General features: G+C 33.2%; 3 protein-coding genes and 1 pseudogene across 5 annotated transcripts; 3 read left to right on the forward strand and 1 right to left on the reverse strand.

The window, feature by feature from the left end:
• Window positions 1–331: 331 nt before the first annotated feature.
• On the forward strand, window positions 332–1,199 carry LOC110609039 (annotated as a pseudogene).
• Window positions 1,200–1,962: 763 nt separating this feature from the next.
• Window positions 1,963–9,095, forward strand: LOC110627237 (G-patch domain-containing protein 1). 2 transcript variants are annotated; one of them, XM_021773501.2, is made up of 11 exons: window positions 1,963–2,210; window positions 2,286–2,370; window positions 2,666–2,742; window positions 2,857–2,881; window positions 2,963–3,059; window positions 3,264–3,330; window positions 3,702–3,795; window positions 4,113–4,288; window positions 7,285–7,623; window positions 7,711–7,827; window positions 8,794–9,095. In XM_021773501.2, exons 1-11 carry the CDS (start codon window positions 2,133–2,135, stop codon window positions 8,857–8,859), a joined length of 1,221 nt encoding a protein of 406 aa, XP_021629193.1. In that variant the 5' UTR covers window positions 1,963–2,132; the 3' UTR covers window positions 8,860–9,095. The 2 variants fall into 2 exon arrangements, with proteins under 2 accessions (XP_021629193.1, XP_021629194.1); XM_021773502.2 differs by having other exon boundaries at window positions 1,965–2,210; window positions 2,966–3,059.
• Window positions 9,096–9,322: 227 nt separating this feature from the next.
• On the forward strand, window positions 9,323–13,325 carry LOC110627260 (mitogen-activated protein kinase homolog MMK2). Of its 2 annotated transcripts, XM_021773511.2 has the most exons (6): window positions 9,323–9,982; window positions 10,915–11,044; window positions 11,504–11,641; window positions 11,909–12,241; window positions 12,479–12,662; window positions 12,759–13,325. In XM_021773511.2, the coding sequence occupies exons 1-6, from the start codon at window positions 9,804–9,806 to the stop codon at window positions 12,932–12,934; spliced, it is 1,140 nt and encodes a 379-aa protein (XP_021629203.1). In that variant the 5' UTR covers window positions 9,323–9,803; the 3' UTR covers window positions 12,935–13,325. The 2 variants fall into 2 exon arrangements, with proteins under 2 accessions (XP_021629203.1, XP_043811497.1); XM_043955562.1 differs by lacking the exon at window positions 11,504–11,641.
• Window positions 13,326–13,692: 367 nt separating this feature from the next.
• On the reverse strand, window positions 13,693–16,688 carry LOC110619718 (probable polygalacturonase). The gene is made up of 6 exons (XM_021763269.2): window positions 16,297–16,688; window positions 15,836–16,168; window positions 15,236–15,356; window positions 14,976–15,150; window positions 14,831–14,901; window positions 13,693–14,737 (listed from the first exon to the last, which is right to left on the reverse strand). The coding sequence occupies exons 2-6, from the start codon at window positions 16,163–16,165 to the stop codon at window positions 14,028–14,030; spliced, it is 1,407 nt and encodes a 468-aa protein (XP_021618961.1). The 5' UTR covers window positions 16,166–16,168; window positions 16,297–16,688; the 3' UTR covers window positions 13,693–14,027.

The raw sequence follows: 16,688 nt of genomic DNA on the forward strand, positions 1-16,688 counted from the left end.
TGAGTTATTCTGCGAATCACATAATCAATTTAAGTCAACGAGAAAAAAGAGCAGAAAATAGATAATGGATCATCAAGTGAGACTTGATAGCATTTGCTGTGTGGAATGATTATAACAATAATAGAGTTGTATAACAATACTTTATTTAGAATTTTGCTTTATATTAAGTTTTTCTCTTATGAATTCTCAAATAATTAGTGATGTTGTGATTTATGTTTATTATTAAAATTGTGATATTTACTTTAGTTATATTTATTATTAAAATTCTTATGTTTATTTTATTTATATTTATTATTAAAATTGTTGTCTTTATCACTGATTTACCTTATTAATGCAAATATTTGTAGAAATAGTTTGGAATAAGGATGAAAAAGGTAAGACCAAACAGATTAGGTGGTCTAAATCTATGTCTCACACATTACTTAAAGTATTAGCAGAATAGATTTTGAAAGGAAACAATTCATCTTTAATTTTCAGGCCTGAATCTTTTGCATGTGTAGTTTTGAAAATCAATAAAAAATTTGGAGTTAATTGTCTTAATGAACTGTAGAAAGGAGTAGACTACAATTTCTACACTTCGAGCCAAAAGTGGATTTGGGTGGGATGATAATTTGAAGATGATAACTACTGACAAAAATGTTTATAATGAAGAAGTGATGGTACGTCATTGGTGTGTGTACATAATTTACTTGTTACTAATATCGTGTTTATGTATTTACATGCACATCCTAATCATGTGAAATATCTCAACAAAAAGATAAAAATGTATGAAGATATGACAATTGTTGTTGAAAAAGACATTGCAACTAGACTTTTTGCCAAATCGTTTATTGATATCCAATGTGATGTCAAAACTGAAGTAGATTCTACTCTTTTAGATGATGGTGCTAAATTTGAAGAAATTGCAAAAGGGATATCTTTGACTACTGTCCCTTCATCCCAAATAAGATCTCATAAAAAAAAGTGATCCTGAAAGAGTTCATATTAAGAAATTGGCCATGGAGATAAAAGAAATTATATTAGTGATTAAAAACTTGAATAAAGATTGTAATGTTTAATCTTTACGATGAAGTGATGAAGACAAAAGGTTTTGATGAAGACACTTTGGCCTTGCTTTTGATTATTTAGTGCATAATGAGACACTTGTTATGGCAAAAAATTACAAATCCGAGAAAAAATTAAGTTCAAAATTTTATTAACTAATATGAAAGATAGCCGAGTTTAATATGTTAATATTAGTATTCTATTTAATTATAAAGACGTTGCGACTTCTAAAGTTATAAATAACTCTTAACTATGTAGTATCAAAACTTTATATTATGTGCTAATATTGATAATAGTTGCTTACTGTTATTTTAAAAAAAAATATTATTATGCTGCTGCTGTTATTAAATCAATTTATTACATTGTTGTTTTATTATTAGCCGTAGTATTTTTAATGTATATGATGTAAAATGTTTTTATTTTATTACCTTTTATATATAATTTAATTACTATAATTATATATAATTAATATATAAAATAATAGTAGATAATTAAATAAACATATAATCAATATATTAATATATAAATAATTAAATAATAATAATAAAATAATATATAAATTATATATAGGAAATTATATAATTTTAGGTGATATAAAAAATATAAACATAGGAAAATAATTTTCATAGAAAATAATTTTTTATTATATGTGAAAAAAATTTTCTGTTTTTAGCAAAACAAACGGAGCTTTAAATATGAAAAATAATTTGGCCCATAAAGATGAGCTTTCCTCCAAATGAAAATATGGGTATCCCATTCCCAGCTGGGGGAGCAACGACGACGTTTTTCGTCTGCAGAAATATAATGCATAACCGCCAGTGCGAAATCGAAGGTAGGCGTCAAGATTGCGGGACCCGCAAAAAACTAAAATGTTGTAAACAGCTGATCAAATCCTAACCGCTAAAGAGTTGCATCTCCACCGAGCGCAAAATCCTTGAAAATCACCTGAGATTTTCTCCACTCCCCCCTCTAGGTTTTTGCCATTCCCAGTTGTCCAAAACCATTTTCTTCTCATACCTCCTTCTTAGAAGACGGCTCTAAGTCGCCGGCGAAACAAAGGAGAAGAAGAAGAAACAAACGCGGCAAAGATGGCCGCACCTGAAGCCCCTCTCTGCTATGTCGGCGTCGCAAGAGCATCCCCTGCTTTTCGCCTCATGAAACAAATGGTACTATATCGACCTGATATAGCTAGGGTTTAGCGTTTCATGGACGTATTTATTGTTTTGATATTATGTGTGCAGGGATGGGAAGAAGGAGAGGGGCTAGGGAAAGACAAGCAGGGAATCAAGGGATACGTTAGAGTCAAGAACAAACAGGACACTATTGGTAATTCAACTGTTTCTTTTTTTTTTCTCCTTTTTTTAACATTCTCCTTTCTTCATTGTTCTGTTTGGTAGTATGTGTTGTGCCATGTTTGGTTGATCAGAAAATAAGTGGGAATGGTTAATATATAGGAATGTTTAAGTAATAGATTTCTAGTTAATGTAGCCGAGAATAGTTATTCATGAAGCTTTAAGAGGAGATTTCACTCAAATGGAAACACGCACTCGTTGTTGTGCAGCTCATTTTTTGCTTACCCCTTGGAATACGTGCTCATCTTTTTTAATAAAATTTGAAACAGGCGTTGGTGTAGAGAAGCCAAACAATTGGGCGTTTGATACTACTCAATTTGATAGTATTCTCAAGAGATTGAAAGTGGTATATATTATTATTCAACTATGATTTTTTGTAGCTTGCAATTATGTGCAATATTTAAATTCAAGTGAATTAGTTCTGACCTCTTTCTCCTTTGCTTTTGTATTCAACTAACAGCAAGCTGCACATGCGCCTGATGAAGGTATGGCGCGTTGACTCTGACCTCTTGCTCCAGATAGTAATTATATATCTAGTTTATAGTTGTTGTCTGACATCTCTCTAGCAGTTGGTGAGAAAAAGCACACACAAGAAGAAACAGAGCCTGGTGTATCTAATGATCATCAAGAACCGGTTGTCAAGGCTACTCGACCACAGGGAAGGTTGGTGCAGCTATGTTTCACTTTTGAGTCTGATTCTGCATATTAGTTTGGGATTTATGCAGTCAATGATGAGTAATTTTTTGTATGGAGGTTTGATTGTGTTAATTCAGTCTGAATTATTTCTTATGGCTTGTCCATTAGTAACTGTTTGTCTAATGCCATATGTATTTGAATAATTTCTTTTACTTTTCCAATGGTCATCAGATATAAGAAAAGAGAAAGAGGGAAGCTTGTCCATGCTTATTCTTCAAAAGATCTTGAAGGAATTCTAGTAAGTTCTAAACTTTGGTGAATACATATTTATTAAATAGTCAAAACTGAAATACTGATGTATTTAATAGGCCAGTGTGTGTTATATGTTGGATTTTGTGGTTGAAATGCTGAACGTTGCTAGGCAGTATCCCATTCAAAATATGGATTTCGGATGGTTATATTATCTGCTAAAGACTACTTGATCACATTTCTCTGGATCTTTAACTTTCATCTCCACCGGGTAGTGTGTATATCTTGATGCCTATGTTATTTGAAAGCCTGATGTAGCATCAGTGATTTTAAGCTTAAAAGTTTGTTCATATTTCAATTTAATTTTTTGGAATTAATAAGGTTTGAAGTTCATTTCTGATTTGAGTCTTTTCCCTGCAGGTCAAAAAGGTTCAGAAGGCATCCCATAAAAATAATGTAGAAAATGAGCTGATGTCTGCAGAAGCATTTGAGACAGAAATTTTTTGTCCTGCGGGTAGAAACATTAACGCATGGCACTCTTTTTTTTTCTTCTTCTTTTTAATTGATAATGACAATTTTTTAATATCTAGCCAATCCTTAATGTATATGATGTCTGAAAACATTGTTGCAGCTTTAGATTTACTTATTTGAACACTTTCTTTTAAGTTTTAATTGATGATGACATTTTTAATATTTAATTCTATCCTTCATTATGTTGTATAATTATAAGAGGAATGTTGTAAATTCTTGATTTTCTCAATGTATTTGATTAAGCACTTTAAATGATCATTTAGTTGATGTTTTAAGAATGACCTCAGTGCATTGTCACAGAATCCAAAGCTGAAGAAGTTTCTCAAGAATGGTGGGGCTATAAATCTGGATTTGTCTCTGGAGGTTTTCTTGGAGCTCAAACTAAAAAGAAAAACAGAACTGGAAATGCTCTAAATGGTAATGAGAGGACTGCATTCCTTGAAGAAGATCAAGAGAACCTCTACAAACTTGTCCAAGTATGTACTTTTCAAGTTCCTTCTCTGAATACTTGTTTTATAGGTTGGTTTGTTTTTATTCTCTCTCTGTACTATTGAAATTTTCGAAAATGAAGCAATGTGAGCACTAGATTATGGTTTATATTGTAGCAGTTGCAAATATATGCTTCAGAAAAGGTTACATTTTGACTAGGTCATGTGAAGAGCAATGTGGTATAGGAGTAGGGTGTAATCGAGCTGAACTAACCGAGCTTGAGCTATTATAACTTATATAGGCTTGAGCTCGACTCAAACTCGTTTATATTATTAACAGGCTGAGCTTGAGCTCAAACCATTCAAAAGTGGGACCTGTAAAAAGTGAGCTCAAATACTATTAAATTAGACAATTATATTACAAGATAAAATAAATTCATGAGGGTCCCACAAAAGTGGCATATGCCACAGCCTTGTAAAAGGGGAGGAGGCCCTTCCCTTTTTATAGGGAAGAAGAACCCACTCTCCCTTCTCACAAATGATGCGGGATTCTCCCACATCATTTTTCCTTTTTTTTTAATTTATTATTTTTACTTAGTTTCTGTTTTATATTATTATTTTATTATGATAAAACTATAACATTATATCTAATTAAAATTATAATTTTTTTAATAATTAATAGGTATTTATGTTATTTAATGTTTTCTTTTTTGAGGTATCTTTAGAGTTGCAAGTATTTTCTGATACAAACTATATAATTGAGACTTTAGAATATATATTATATATTTTAAGTCTTAATCTTAAATGAGATTAAAAGAAAAGATAAATAAAATAAATAGTAATGGTTAATTTAAAATTTAGCATGAATAATATTTATTGGTTAAATATCTTAGTATTGGACTTGAATCTTAACCTTATAAATATTATTTTTAAAAAAAAAAAAGAAATGGAGAAATGGATAAAGAGAGAGAGGGTAGTAACACTAACAATTAGTTGTGGTTAAACCGTATATTAGACTTGTAAAGGTTGAAATTAAAAAGAAAAAGAATAATAGTAATATTTATACAGTTTACTACCAAATTTGAATGTTAAATCTTTGAAATGTTCAAAATTTAGAAGTGTGTTTGAAATATATTTATAATAATTTCAAGTAGAGTTATATATATCACATAACTCTAATAATAATTTCAAATATATTTATTAATATATAATTCTTTATAAACTAACCATAAAAATGAATTCATTTAAGAAACTTTACATGATAACTAAAAATGTTAACATACTGACATTTTTTTTTTATCAAAGAGTATTTATAATATTACTTAATATTTATGATCTAATATTGCTATTTTATATTGACATATTTATTGTCTAATATAATAAATTTATTTCTCATATAATCATAGCATTAACTTGAATTTTTATTACAGATTGAAAATTAAATTATAAATAATTATATTTTATAAATGTATATTTTTATAATGATCATACTATAGTTTTAAATAGTATATTATCTTAAATCAACATTAAAATAGATATAATTACAGATTTATAAAATACAAATTTAATATAAATATTTGGGTGAATCATGAGCTTGACTAACGATCCTATTTGTGAGACCACTCAGAAACTTATAAACAAGATGATCTCATGTGTTTAACAAGTTGAATACTGCTAAGGTTAAGCTAGACTCATTACTTTTTTTTTATCAAGAGGTAAGGGATAAGAAGCAGGGGGTGGGGTAGTTGGGAGTAGAACCCATGACCTGGGTATACTCCACTATATGTTTTGCCACCTGACTAAACAGGGTTAGACAGACTCATTACTTCATGAACCTAAAAGTTGAGCTCGAGCCTAGCTCTATTAGAAAACGATCGAGTTTGGTTGAGTTTTATTGAGCTAAGCCTTGAATAGTTTGTGAGTACTTAATTCTTTTACACTCTTATAAAGGAGTGAGTTAGTCAATGATGGAGGGAGGGCACCCAACTTTGGCGCCCTTTAAATCTAATTTTCATATTTTATTAGCCTTTGCTTGCTTGGATTTATAATGTTCTATTCAAAATATTAATATTAAATTCATTTTAACTATAACTTAATATTTGACTCGACTCAATAAAAGTTTTATTTGCAATATGTAGCCTATGATGTTTTTGAAATAAATAATTAAAAAAATATTACCTCATTTTTATTTTTTATTAGAGTAAAAGTTTTCTAAGGTTCTGTTTGTTTTATAGAAAATATTTTTTGTATTTTTTTGGCATTTGGAGTATTCAAAAATTTAGTCAATGGAAAATATTTTCCCGACAAAGGAAAAAATAAGCCATTTTAAGAAAAATGATTTCCTTTTTTGAAAAGAGGAAGTTATCTTCCACGCATTGAAATTCTTATTAAAACCTCTATATGTAAATTTGTTAATAAATTTTATTTTTTAATTTAAAATTAAGCAATAGAAAATAAGTTATCTTGTTGAAAAATATTTTTCAAATACAAGTTATTTTTCGCAAACAAACAGAGTCTAAATATAAAGTCTCTTCCCTCTCACAAAGCCACATGTTTTATCTTTAAAAAACCTAAAAATTTGGCTTTTCATGTTTAAAATTTGAATTTCTGTGAGTTCTTTTTTTTTTTTGTCTTTTTATTTTCTTTTTCATCTTCAATATTCTCTTTTTCCTTTTAACCTCTATTTTAATATATCAATCCATTTTTATCTTTATATTCATATTGGATTATTTTTAATTATTGCTTAAATTTTAAATTAGTTCTAATAATTTTATTGAATTGCTACCAATATATTTTATCTACATATAAAATAGTAATTCTGAAATGGTAAAAGTTAAGAGAACTATTTAGATTGTGAAATATTTTTTACTTCATTCTTAGATATTAGGAACATTTAACTTTTTATTTTTATTTAATGTTAGAAAACTATTTGAAACAATTTAGTAAAAATAGTTTGATGTGAGTGTATAAATCCTTGCTCCGTCACAGGAGTCAATAGATAATATGCTGGCCATTAAAACAATTTTCTGCTTCAAAATTCCCAGGATAAAGCTACAGCTGGAAAGCAAGGACTGGGTATTAAGGATCGGCCAAAGAAAATAGCTGGCGTCCACTTTCAGGGAAAAAAGACATCTTTTGGCAACAGTGATGATGAGGATTCTGCTGCTGATGATACGGATTCTGCTGGTTTTGACTCCTCAGCTGAGGAGGAATTTGAGAATGCTCCAGCAATGAAGAATGTTGATGAAGGAAAAGTTGATAATGAGGAATCAGCTGATTTTGCTTCCTTAGGAAAAAGAAAACGTGACAGCAGTCCAGAAATGAAAATCAATGATGAGCAAAAAGTGAAGTTGAAAAAGCTGTGTAAACAGCTTCTACGTCAGGTGCAGAATGCAAATTGCTATCTTTATGAAAAATATGATTGTTTCTTGCATCTATTGGTTTATAGTCTGACCAATTGAACTTTTCAGGCACCAGGAGAGTCACTAAAGCTGAAAAAGTTGAAAGTTCTCATTGAAGAGCATTCATCTTCCTTCTTTTCCAATTTCTCTTCAAGGAGTGAGGCTCTTGCTTTCTTGAAACAAAAGGTATGGATATCCAGCTACATTGATTTCATCTACTAAGCTTACCCTATTACTTGTGATTGATAATGATAAGGGAACCCATAATTTGTCAAGTTCTTTGCTGCTTCCTTGCCTTCCACTGAACCATAATTTTTTTGAGGATAAATTACTTCTTAGTCTCCTAGTTAAATCAAAATTAACACACATATGATGTATCTCTTATCCATATTTGAAAACAGTGTTTTCAAGTTTGATAAGTCAAAATGCACAGATTAAATTATTTATTGCGAATTTTACTATTTAGTCCCTTGTTATAAGTAAACTCACTAGTTGGTCCCTCAGTTTTGAAAATTACCCGACAATTTTAAAAAATCTACTAGTTAATCATTCTATTAGTTTTATCTACTAAGTGTTCAAGTGTTTTATTATTTAGTCTTTATAGTTTGAAAAAACTTATTAGTTGATCCCTCAATTTTATAAGTTTACTATTTAGTCCCTCCGTATTGAGAGTATTTAAGACTTTTTTTTGTAATATTTAATAGCCTAAGTTAATGGAGGAATTAATTAGTAGACTTTTTAAAATGTCAGGGACGTTTTAATGTATTTTTCCAAACTGAGAGACCAACTTAAAGACAATAATAATTTTTCCTTATTTATTTATGAAAAATAGAGTGACACAAGTGTTGATTTTGAAATAATTCAAGTATAATGGAAATTTGATGAGTAATTGGAGGAGGAACTCTTAGTTGATATAGTCCGAAATATAATTCTAAACTGTTGATTTTAAAAAATTGAGGGACATATATTCTAATGTTAATGTAACTTAGGAATGAAAAATTAATTTACCCTTATTAATGTAATGTGAGCTGAACGTTTGACAAGTGGATGAATTTTCTGTTCTGAATGAAGATTCACCAAAATTTTAAATTCCCCCTTCTTGCATTTCTTGCTTTCTATATCCTGTTGTGACACTTTCTGTTGTGGCTGCAGCTGGAAGGAAGCCGTAATTTCTCTTTAGAAGGAAAAAGAGTGAGACTCACGTGCAGGAGAGGCTGAAATTTTGGTTAGGGATTCAGTTGCCTGCACCGGTCTGTATATTGCAGCTGAGACTGGTTGCTCTCTTAGGAATTTTTTAATCCCCACAATCATTAATCATGCTCCATTTGTATCATTTGGCTATATAAAATTCATTTTAGTTGCAAGATTGGATTAATTGTACCACATAATTACTGAAACAAATTTTGTTGGAGTAATGTATGAATGACAAGAAACGTCATATAAGTTTTATGGAAGTTATTCTATACAATGCTTGAACTAGGTTTTGCCACGGGCTGAACCTATGAACCAGGTTTTATTTTGATTCTCAACGGGCTCTAGCTTGAACAATGTATTGTTTCTATCACGTTCTTGTTTTCTGTCTGCCTTGGAATAGCTGCTCTAATCATGGCCATCTTCTCCTTAGAGCATATTCGCTATGCTCTACATATGATGGCCCGTTAAGTTCAACGAATCACCTAAGCTTGAGGCCGGATTGCAGGGAAGCTATACCAGGATAAAAAGAAGGGCGAGATTGAGAAGGCTCTTGAAGCAGATAAGAAAGTTGGCAAATATCCCGTGAGCATACAACCACCGAGTCGCTAAAAAAGCAGTGAATGGTGGAAGGATCCGTGAATGTATTCTACTCTGGAGTTTACATCTGGTGCTATTTAAGAAGTTGAATGCGAGGAATCTCACATGATAACCATCATTTAAGTTCTAAAAGCGGCGTATTTAAAAAGTCTGCTTCGCTTCACGGATATAATCATGAGGTCGAAAGCAAAAGGGCGGAAAAAAAAAGCTCAGTGTTCTTTAATTTGGCGACGCAAAGAAACACATTAGTGCCTTAGGCTTCACGGTTTTCACACGCTATTCTCAAACTCTCTTCCAAAAGGAGGGAAACGAATCCTCCCTTTACATTGACGAAGGGAGGAACAGAACATGGTAGTAAGCTGCACACTGACATGGCTGCTAGTAGTAGCAAAGACTCAACAGAGGGTGCTCATCCCACTAAAATCAAAGGAGTGCCCACACATGGTGGTCGCTATGTTCAATACAATGTGTATGGTAACTTGTTCGAGGTCTCCAGTAAGTACGTGCCTCCCATTCGCCCCATCGGTCGCGGCTCTATCGGCATTGTTTGGTAATCTTTTCTGTCTCCCCTCAGCAGAGCCAATTTTATGTGAAACAAATAGAGAGAGTTGCATATTTTCTATATTAAAATTATTTATATACTCTTCACATCATATCATAATAAAAAAGAGTTGATACTATTGTCTTTTACAAAGTAACTACAATACATCAAAACCTGCCTAATAATCTCTAGCTAATTGTTATTTTGATTCATCTTCCTCTTTTGATCATGTTGTTTGATTTCTTGGATAGTATGATTAATGATCTTTCCGGCAGGACTTGCTCAATTTATCAAGGATTGGGAGGTAAACAATGCCCCAAAAGCGGCTTAAATTCAATCAATGACCTTTTTGATACACAAAGGGCGTGGAAGTAGTTTGTTTCTAGGCAAATTATAGAATACTTGGGTAGCATGTTTACATACACCATCGTCTAACCCAAAAAAAAAAAAAAAAATCAGTTTTTCCTTGAATATGGAAGGTGAGATATATGCTTTGTGAGTAAGCAAGCACATACACTAAATGTACTGTATAATTTTCCATGTTTCTGTGGTTTACTTCTAGATGGGGCAAATGGATAATTTTCACATTCATGTTGCAGTAGTTCAAATTTATTTGTTCATATTGATAACTCTCATTAAGTTATATATCTCTTTGATAAGTGCATAGATTTGTGAAAAGATTTTTTCATGTTTGGAGCTTTGGCATATATGGCTTCAACTACCCTTTCCAACTTATTACATACCTTGAAGGACAGACAATTCTGGTGTGTTTCTCAACAGAAACTTAATCTGTAATACAAAATAAAATCTCTGTTCACATAATGAAACTCCATGAAAGATCCATTTGTTAGACCTAATGAAACTCCATGAGAGATCCATTTGTCAGACAATTAAGTGTATGGTGGAAAGAGTGGTAATACAAAGAAATGTTTTCTTTTCAGTGCTGCTATGAATTCAGAGACACGCGAGGAAGTTGCCATTAAGAAGATTGGAAATGCATTTGACAACAAAATAGATGCCAAAAGAACATTGAGAGAAATCAAGCTTCTTCGCCACATGGATCATGAAAATGTAAATTTCTGTAAGCCTTGAATCTCCAAAAATTTATTCTTATTGTTGCATTCTGTTTTCCTGCTTATTTTTGCCATGTACATTTCTCTCTTGCACCAAATTCACATTACAGGAGGACAAACTGGCTGTATTTTAGTACTAAATGCATACTTGGCATGATAGGGATCCTAAATATTTATTTGTTTTAAGCATATTTCAATACCATAGATTCAGGAAAATGGATGTGTGTTCTGCTGAAACACAACTTTAAATCCATGTCTTGACTAGAATATTTTGTACATGCCAATAATTGAATATTCTGCGCACCATCATTGCAACTGAACTAGAATCCTTCTTATAGATCCTGTATGATTTTGTTGGTTTACCTTCATTTGTGTGTTTGGAGGCGGTTCTGTATCTTCACTCTTCCATTTCTTCCCTTTATCGTGCTTAGTTTTCACCTCCTTCATCCTTGCACAGGTTATTGCTATCAGGGATATTATACGACCACCAAAAAAGGAGGCTTTCAATGATGTGTATATTGTTTATGAATTAATGGACACTAATCTTCATCACTTTATTCATTCAGATCAGCCGCTGACTTGCGACCACTGCCAGGTTTGGCACCCAGAACAACCTTTGGGTGTTTCTTATTTTCCCCTCATAATTAGTTTAGCTGAAAATATCACAGCTCATCAGGTGCTTTTTTTGTTGATTGATGAACTCTATATAATCATATATATATAATGATAATATACCTTAGACTTGAGATCATATAAAGCAAAGCTGACATATGAAAAGGTTAAGCGGCATATTGGTGATTATTGCATTTGAAGCTAGATTAAATAGCTTGGAATTGATAGATTCTCAATGAAATCTATGCAGTACTTCTTGTATCAGTTGTTACGAGGACTGAAATATGTGCATTCGGCCAATGTCCTGCATCGTGATCTTAAGCCCAGCAATTTGCTTCTCAATGCAAATTGTAGTCTCAAAATTGGAGACTTTGGATTGGCAAGGACAACATCTGACACAGATTTCACAACTGAGTATGTTGTCACTCGTTGGTACCGAGCACCAGAGTTGCTCCTTAATTGTTCTGAGTACACTGCAGCAATTGATATTTGGTCTGTCGGTTGCATCCTTGGTGAAATTATGACCAGAGAGCCTTTGTTTCCTGGAAAAGATTATGTTCATCAGCTGAGGCTTATCACTGAGGTATGAGTTTTGGAGCTAGTATGTAACTATGACAGGTTCCCAGTGTTCAAAGTATCCTTTGAACTTGTTAACTTTCAGACAGCAGGGTAAACGATTGGTTTATTACATGTTGCAAGAGCTGTCAAGTGAAACAGTGTCCTCTTGTGTTCCATGGATTACTGAGAAAATTTACTCTTTTCATTAAATTGCTACTAGTAAAATAGCTACATGTATTTTTTCTTTCTTTTTGTGTAACAGTTAATAGGTTCACCTGATGATGCTAGCCTTGGATTTCTCCGAAGTGATAATGCTCGAAGATATTTTAGACAGCTTCCAAAATACAAAAAGCAGAACTTCTCAGTGAGGTTTCCTAATGTGTCTCCTGGAGCTGCTGATCTGCTGGAAAAGATGCTTGTTTTTGATCCCAATAAGCGCATTACAGGTACAAGGAAACATTTCAGTTTTTAAGACCAGCACTGTACTTGGTTTTTTATTATACTCCAACATTCGGTAATTATACCTCTGCATCTGTTTGCAGTTGATGAGGCACTTTGTCACCCATACTTGTCATCTCTTCATGACATCAACAACGAGCCTGTCTGTCCCAGGCCTTTCCATTTTGATTTTGATCACCCATCATGTACTGAAGAGCACATCAAGGAGCTCATCTGGAGGGAATCAGTGAAGTTCAATCCGGATCCTCCAGCTTATTAGGAGGAACACATTGGGAAGAGGGATAATATCTTTCCCTTGACCACACTATTGTCTATCAGCATTTCCTGGGAGTACCTGAACCTCGCATTCGTAGACTATGAAACGTGAAGTTCAAGGGCTATGGGTGCTTCTAGTTTTATCCATTAAGTGCATATCTTCTGTAAGTAGTAGTACTAGTTGGGAGTTTTAGGGGTAGGAGCATATGAAAGATTGAGGCATTAAGCATGTTGTGTTGCTCATGGATCTGATTTCTATTTGCCATATCTATAATATCTATTTATCTATATATAATAAGGCTGGTCTCAATAAATTTTGACACTTGATGGTTTATATCATCAACAGGTGACTTTCTGATATTTTCTAATAAATTTGTCTAAACTATCCTCTTTTATTAACTATGTCATGCTGGTTTCCTTTATGCAATTATAAATTCTAGATTTTTTTGTGCATGTTTAGTTTTAAAAATTATAAAAATTCATTTGTCTCATGATTATTCTCCTCAAAACTAAATAACCATTATTTCTACTTTAACATATATCATTCTTTTCATTCATGTACTTTACATACTAACATTTTTATTTCCATCATTAGACATATTGAGATATGAACCATTGAGAAAATTGTAGGCAAAGTTTCTCCCAAATAAGTTTTTTCAAGAATTTACAATCTCATCTCATAAATATCCTCCTCTTTGGGCTTCTATTGAATCGAGAAATGGGTTTGATTGTCCATTTTTTCCGGAAAGGGCAATTCTTGAGTGAATTGAATGGATCCGTAATATAAATATTTGAGATTTTATATGGATCCGCTGTAATTTACCACACATGGACTCAATCCAGATAAGTATTTTCTGTTTTGCACAATTCTCATATGCAACTACAGAGATACTCCACAGAAAACTTCTCTGCTCTCTGAGCTTGGTTATAGTTTCCATGTGTTCAACTATTCAACTATCTCCATTTATTCTAATGGAGATTTGTGGGTATAGTTGAGATCACTGTAATGGTTCATAGATTGTGCGGACTAACTTCAATCTGAATTGTTAATAGTACAATAGAAAATAAATTGCCCTGTACAGAAACTCAGTTCTGAGTCACAAATTCTTTCTACTGGAAGAGCACATCTTTACCTCAATATTCTGTATTGGTAAGCCATCTTCAGGAAAATTGCAAGATGCAGTCTCCCCTGGCCCCTGGTCAGTGAGCAGATCACAAGGTTTAGGTGTCACGCCGCTCGAAAGCCCTGCAATTTCAGTGCAATTCCATTGAAGCTTCTTTGGTTTTTGTGTGAGCCCAATGGTGACATTAGATATGCAGATTCCAGTGAAGGGATCACCAGCAATGCCCTCCAATCTAGCTGCCATTGTTACATTCTCGGCAACCATGTCCCTATAGTTGATATTCTTAATCTCAGGAATTGCATTAGGATCATAGTTATTGTCAGGATGAGAGCCATAATTTCCTGTCATCCAGAATACCCATTTCATAGTTTTCATTGTCATCTTTCTCACATATATATCCTTTACAAAACCTCCTCTTCCCACAGAAGTTTTGATCCTAACTCCTGATTCTGTATCAATGGCTGTGATATCTTCTGCTCTGACATCTTGGATTCCACCAGACATCTCACTCCCCAATGCAATTGCTGCACTGAATGGAGAAATGCAAGTGAGCCTTCTGATTACAAGCTGCTTTGTAGGCATCCCAAATGCAATACCATATTCATCCCACCCACTCTTAACAGCCACACAATCATCTCCAGAGACAATGTAACAATCCTCAATTCTGGTGTTGGTGCATGAATCTACAGAATTAACAGAATCCATAATCAACCCATTAAGTGTAAGTTAACAAATTTTCACAACATGGATATTTGGAATCAATTTTCAAAGTTCACCTGGGTTGATCCCGTCAGTGTTTGGAGAAGTCACTGGTGCAAGAATTGTTAAGCCTTGTGCAACAACATTGCTGCATTCAATATTCATTTGATCAGATCGAAAAAATCTAAAAGAATTGAGCATAGTAGGGACAATAAAGAGTACCTGCTATAAACAGGATGCACATTCCATGAAGGAGAGTTTATCAATGTGAGGTTGGATATCTGAATGTTACTGGAGTACAGGATTTCAATCAGGTAAGGCCTGGTGTAGTTCAATTCTCCATTGCGGAATTTTTTCCACCAGACATCACCCTGACCATCAATTGTGGCATTGGCACCTGAAAAACATAATTTTCACCATCAATATGTGATACATTTCTTGATAATTTTGAGTGTCTCATTAAATTTACTGGGAAACTTTACCTGTTATTATAACATCAGTAAGGTTGGTTCCGAAAATGAGACTGCTATACCTTCCACCTTCTGTATCTCTTCCTCTACCATAGGATGGCAATGGTTCAATCACTGGCCATTCACTCTCATCCTAATCAAATTTCCAAAATGCAGGACATGTTAAGCTCACAATTAGACAACAATTTATAATCAAGAAATGACGTCATAAATTGGAGACTTCAATGAGACTGAATAAGCAAAACTCATGAAAAGGGTGAGTTTAGCTCGTGAGTGCTGATCCAATTATCTGCTAGACTTTTCCAAGCTGCAGTTTTCACTACAAGCATTTATGTCTCAAGTTCCTGTCTATTGGTTACTGCCCTATTCTAGAATCTAGACATTGAGGTTGGCCTTGTCCCCAGAGATCCTAAATCAACATGTGGTGTTGTGTAATTGAAATTTGCAGCACTGAAAATGGAATAATTGGTGTTAAAGAGTGAAAATTGGGATTACACATTGAGAGCCAATGATGCTATTAGGACAAAACTGGATTAAAGGTGACAACTTTTTATCCTGACAGGATGAAAAATTCATTAACTGAATGAAAACCATGTAGCTAAAGTTTCTGACCTGAGAGGCAATTAGAACAGCATCCTTGTCAAGATAGAGAGTGAAATGGCTAGTGAGATTGAAACTTCCAGTTAACCATCTTCCTGCAGGAACATAGAGTTGGGATCCCCCATCTGATGAGAACTGGCTCAGATGATCAATTGCAGCTTGAAAAACTTTAGTGTTTGAAGTTTCTCCATCACCAACACCTCCAAAATCTGTCAATGATGCCTCATGAGCTCTGCAACTTATAGCTGGATACTCAAAGAATTCCAATTTGGGACTTATTTTGCCATCAACTCCACTCGTACAAAGAAACAGCAAAACACCAATTACTACCACAGCATCCATCACCTGTCCAATCCCATCAAGTACATTAAAGAGCAGAGAAATTCATTTTTCTGCCATTTCTCCATTGTGACAGAACCAAGAAAATGACTGAAATCTCAGAACAAATCAGAGGGAGAGAAAGGGAGACTTACCTGAAATTTTCTGAGAATGGTCCACAATTCCACTGCACCAAACACAGGTTGGTTTGGTTTTTATATAACTTTTTTCAATGTAGCCAAGGCATCAAAGCTACAAATAGTAATTTTCTGCCTTCTGATTTCTACATAATATAAGATAATGAGACTGTTGAAAAATTACAAATTTAGCCTGGGTTAGATTGCTTAAGATTTAGAAGAAAGAAACTTGTGAGCCTTGTAAGAAAGAAATTGACACATTGTTTAACTTGAAAGTAGATGCATCTATAGGAATTGGCGGCCGGCAAGTCCTCCAGCAAATATGGACAAGAAATGGAAGCTTGGGTCATTCTTGACAGGGGCAAGGAATGTGTAAGTTTTGGTTTTTGTGGGTATTTTTCTTATGAGCT

The sequence above is a fragment of the Manihot esculenta genome, chromosome 1 (assembly GCF_001659605.2).
Source record: "Manihot esculenta cultivar AM560-2 chromosome 1, M.esculenta_v8, whole genome shotgun sequence".
Lineage (NCBI taxonomy): Eukaryota > Viridiplantae > Streptophyta > Magnoliopsida > Malpighiales > Euphorbiaceae > Manihot > Manihot esculenta.

What these genes read in the sequence shown, in the direction of transcription:
- LOC110627237 (XM_021773501.2), top strand. Translation starts at nt 2,133, where the DNA reads ATGGCCGCACCTGAAGCCCCTCTCTGCTATGTCGGCGTCGCAAGAGCA. An exon ending in TTCTCAAGAGATTGAAAGTG is followed by an intron (nt 2,743 to 2,856) that starts GTATATATTATT and finishes TTCAACTAACAG; the next exon opens with CAAGCTGCACATGCGCCTGA. An exon ending in GTAAACAGCTTCTACGTCAG is followed by an intron (nt 7,624 to 7,710) that starts GTGCAGAATGCA and finishes TGAACTTTTCAG; the next exon opens with GCACCAGGAGAGTCACTAAA.
- LOC110627260 (XM_021773511.2), top strand. Translation starts at nt 9,804, where the DNA reads ATGGCTGCTAGTAGTAGCAAAGACTCAACAGAGGGTGCTCATCCCACT. An exon ending in TGACTTGCGACCACTGCCAG is followed by an intron (nt 11,642 to 11,908) that starts GTTTGGCACCCA and finishes AAATCTATGCAG; the next exon opens with TACTTCTTGTATCAGTTGTT. An exon ending in AGCTGAGGCTTATCACTGAG is followed by an intron (nt 12,242 to 12,478) that starts GTATGAGTTTTG and finishes TTTGTGTAACAG; the next exon opens with TTAATAGGTTCACCTGATGA.
- LOC110619718 (XM_021763269.2), bottom strand. Translation starts at nt 16,165, where the DNA reads ATGGATGCTGTGGTAGTAATTGGTGTTTTGCTGTTTCTTTGTACGAGT. An exon ending in CTGTTCTAATTGCCTCTCAG is followed by an intron (nt 15,357 to 15,835) that starts GTCAGAAACTTT and finishes AAATTTGATTAG; the next exon opens with GATGAGAGTGAATGGCCAGT. An exon ending in TACTGATGTTATAATAACAG is followed by an intron (nt 15,151 to 15,235) that starts GTAAAGTTTCCC and finishes TATGTTTTTCAG; the next exon opens with GTGCCAATGCCACAATTGAT.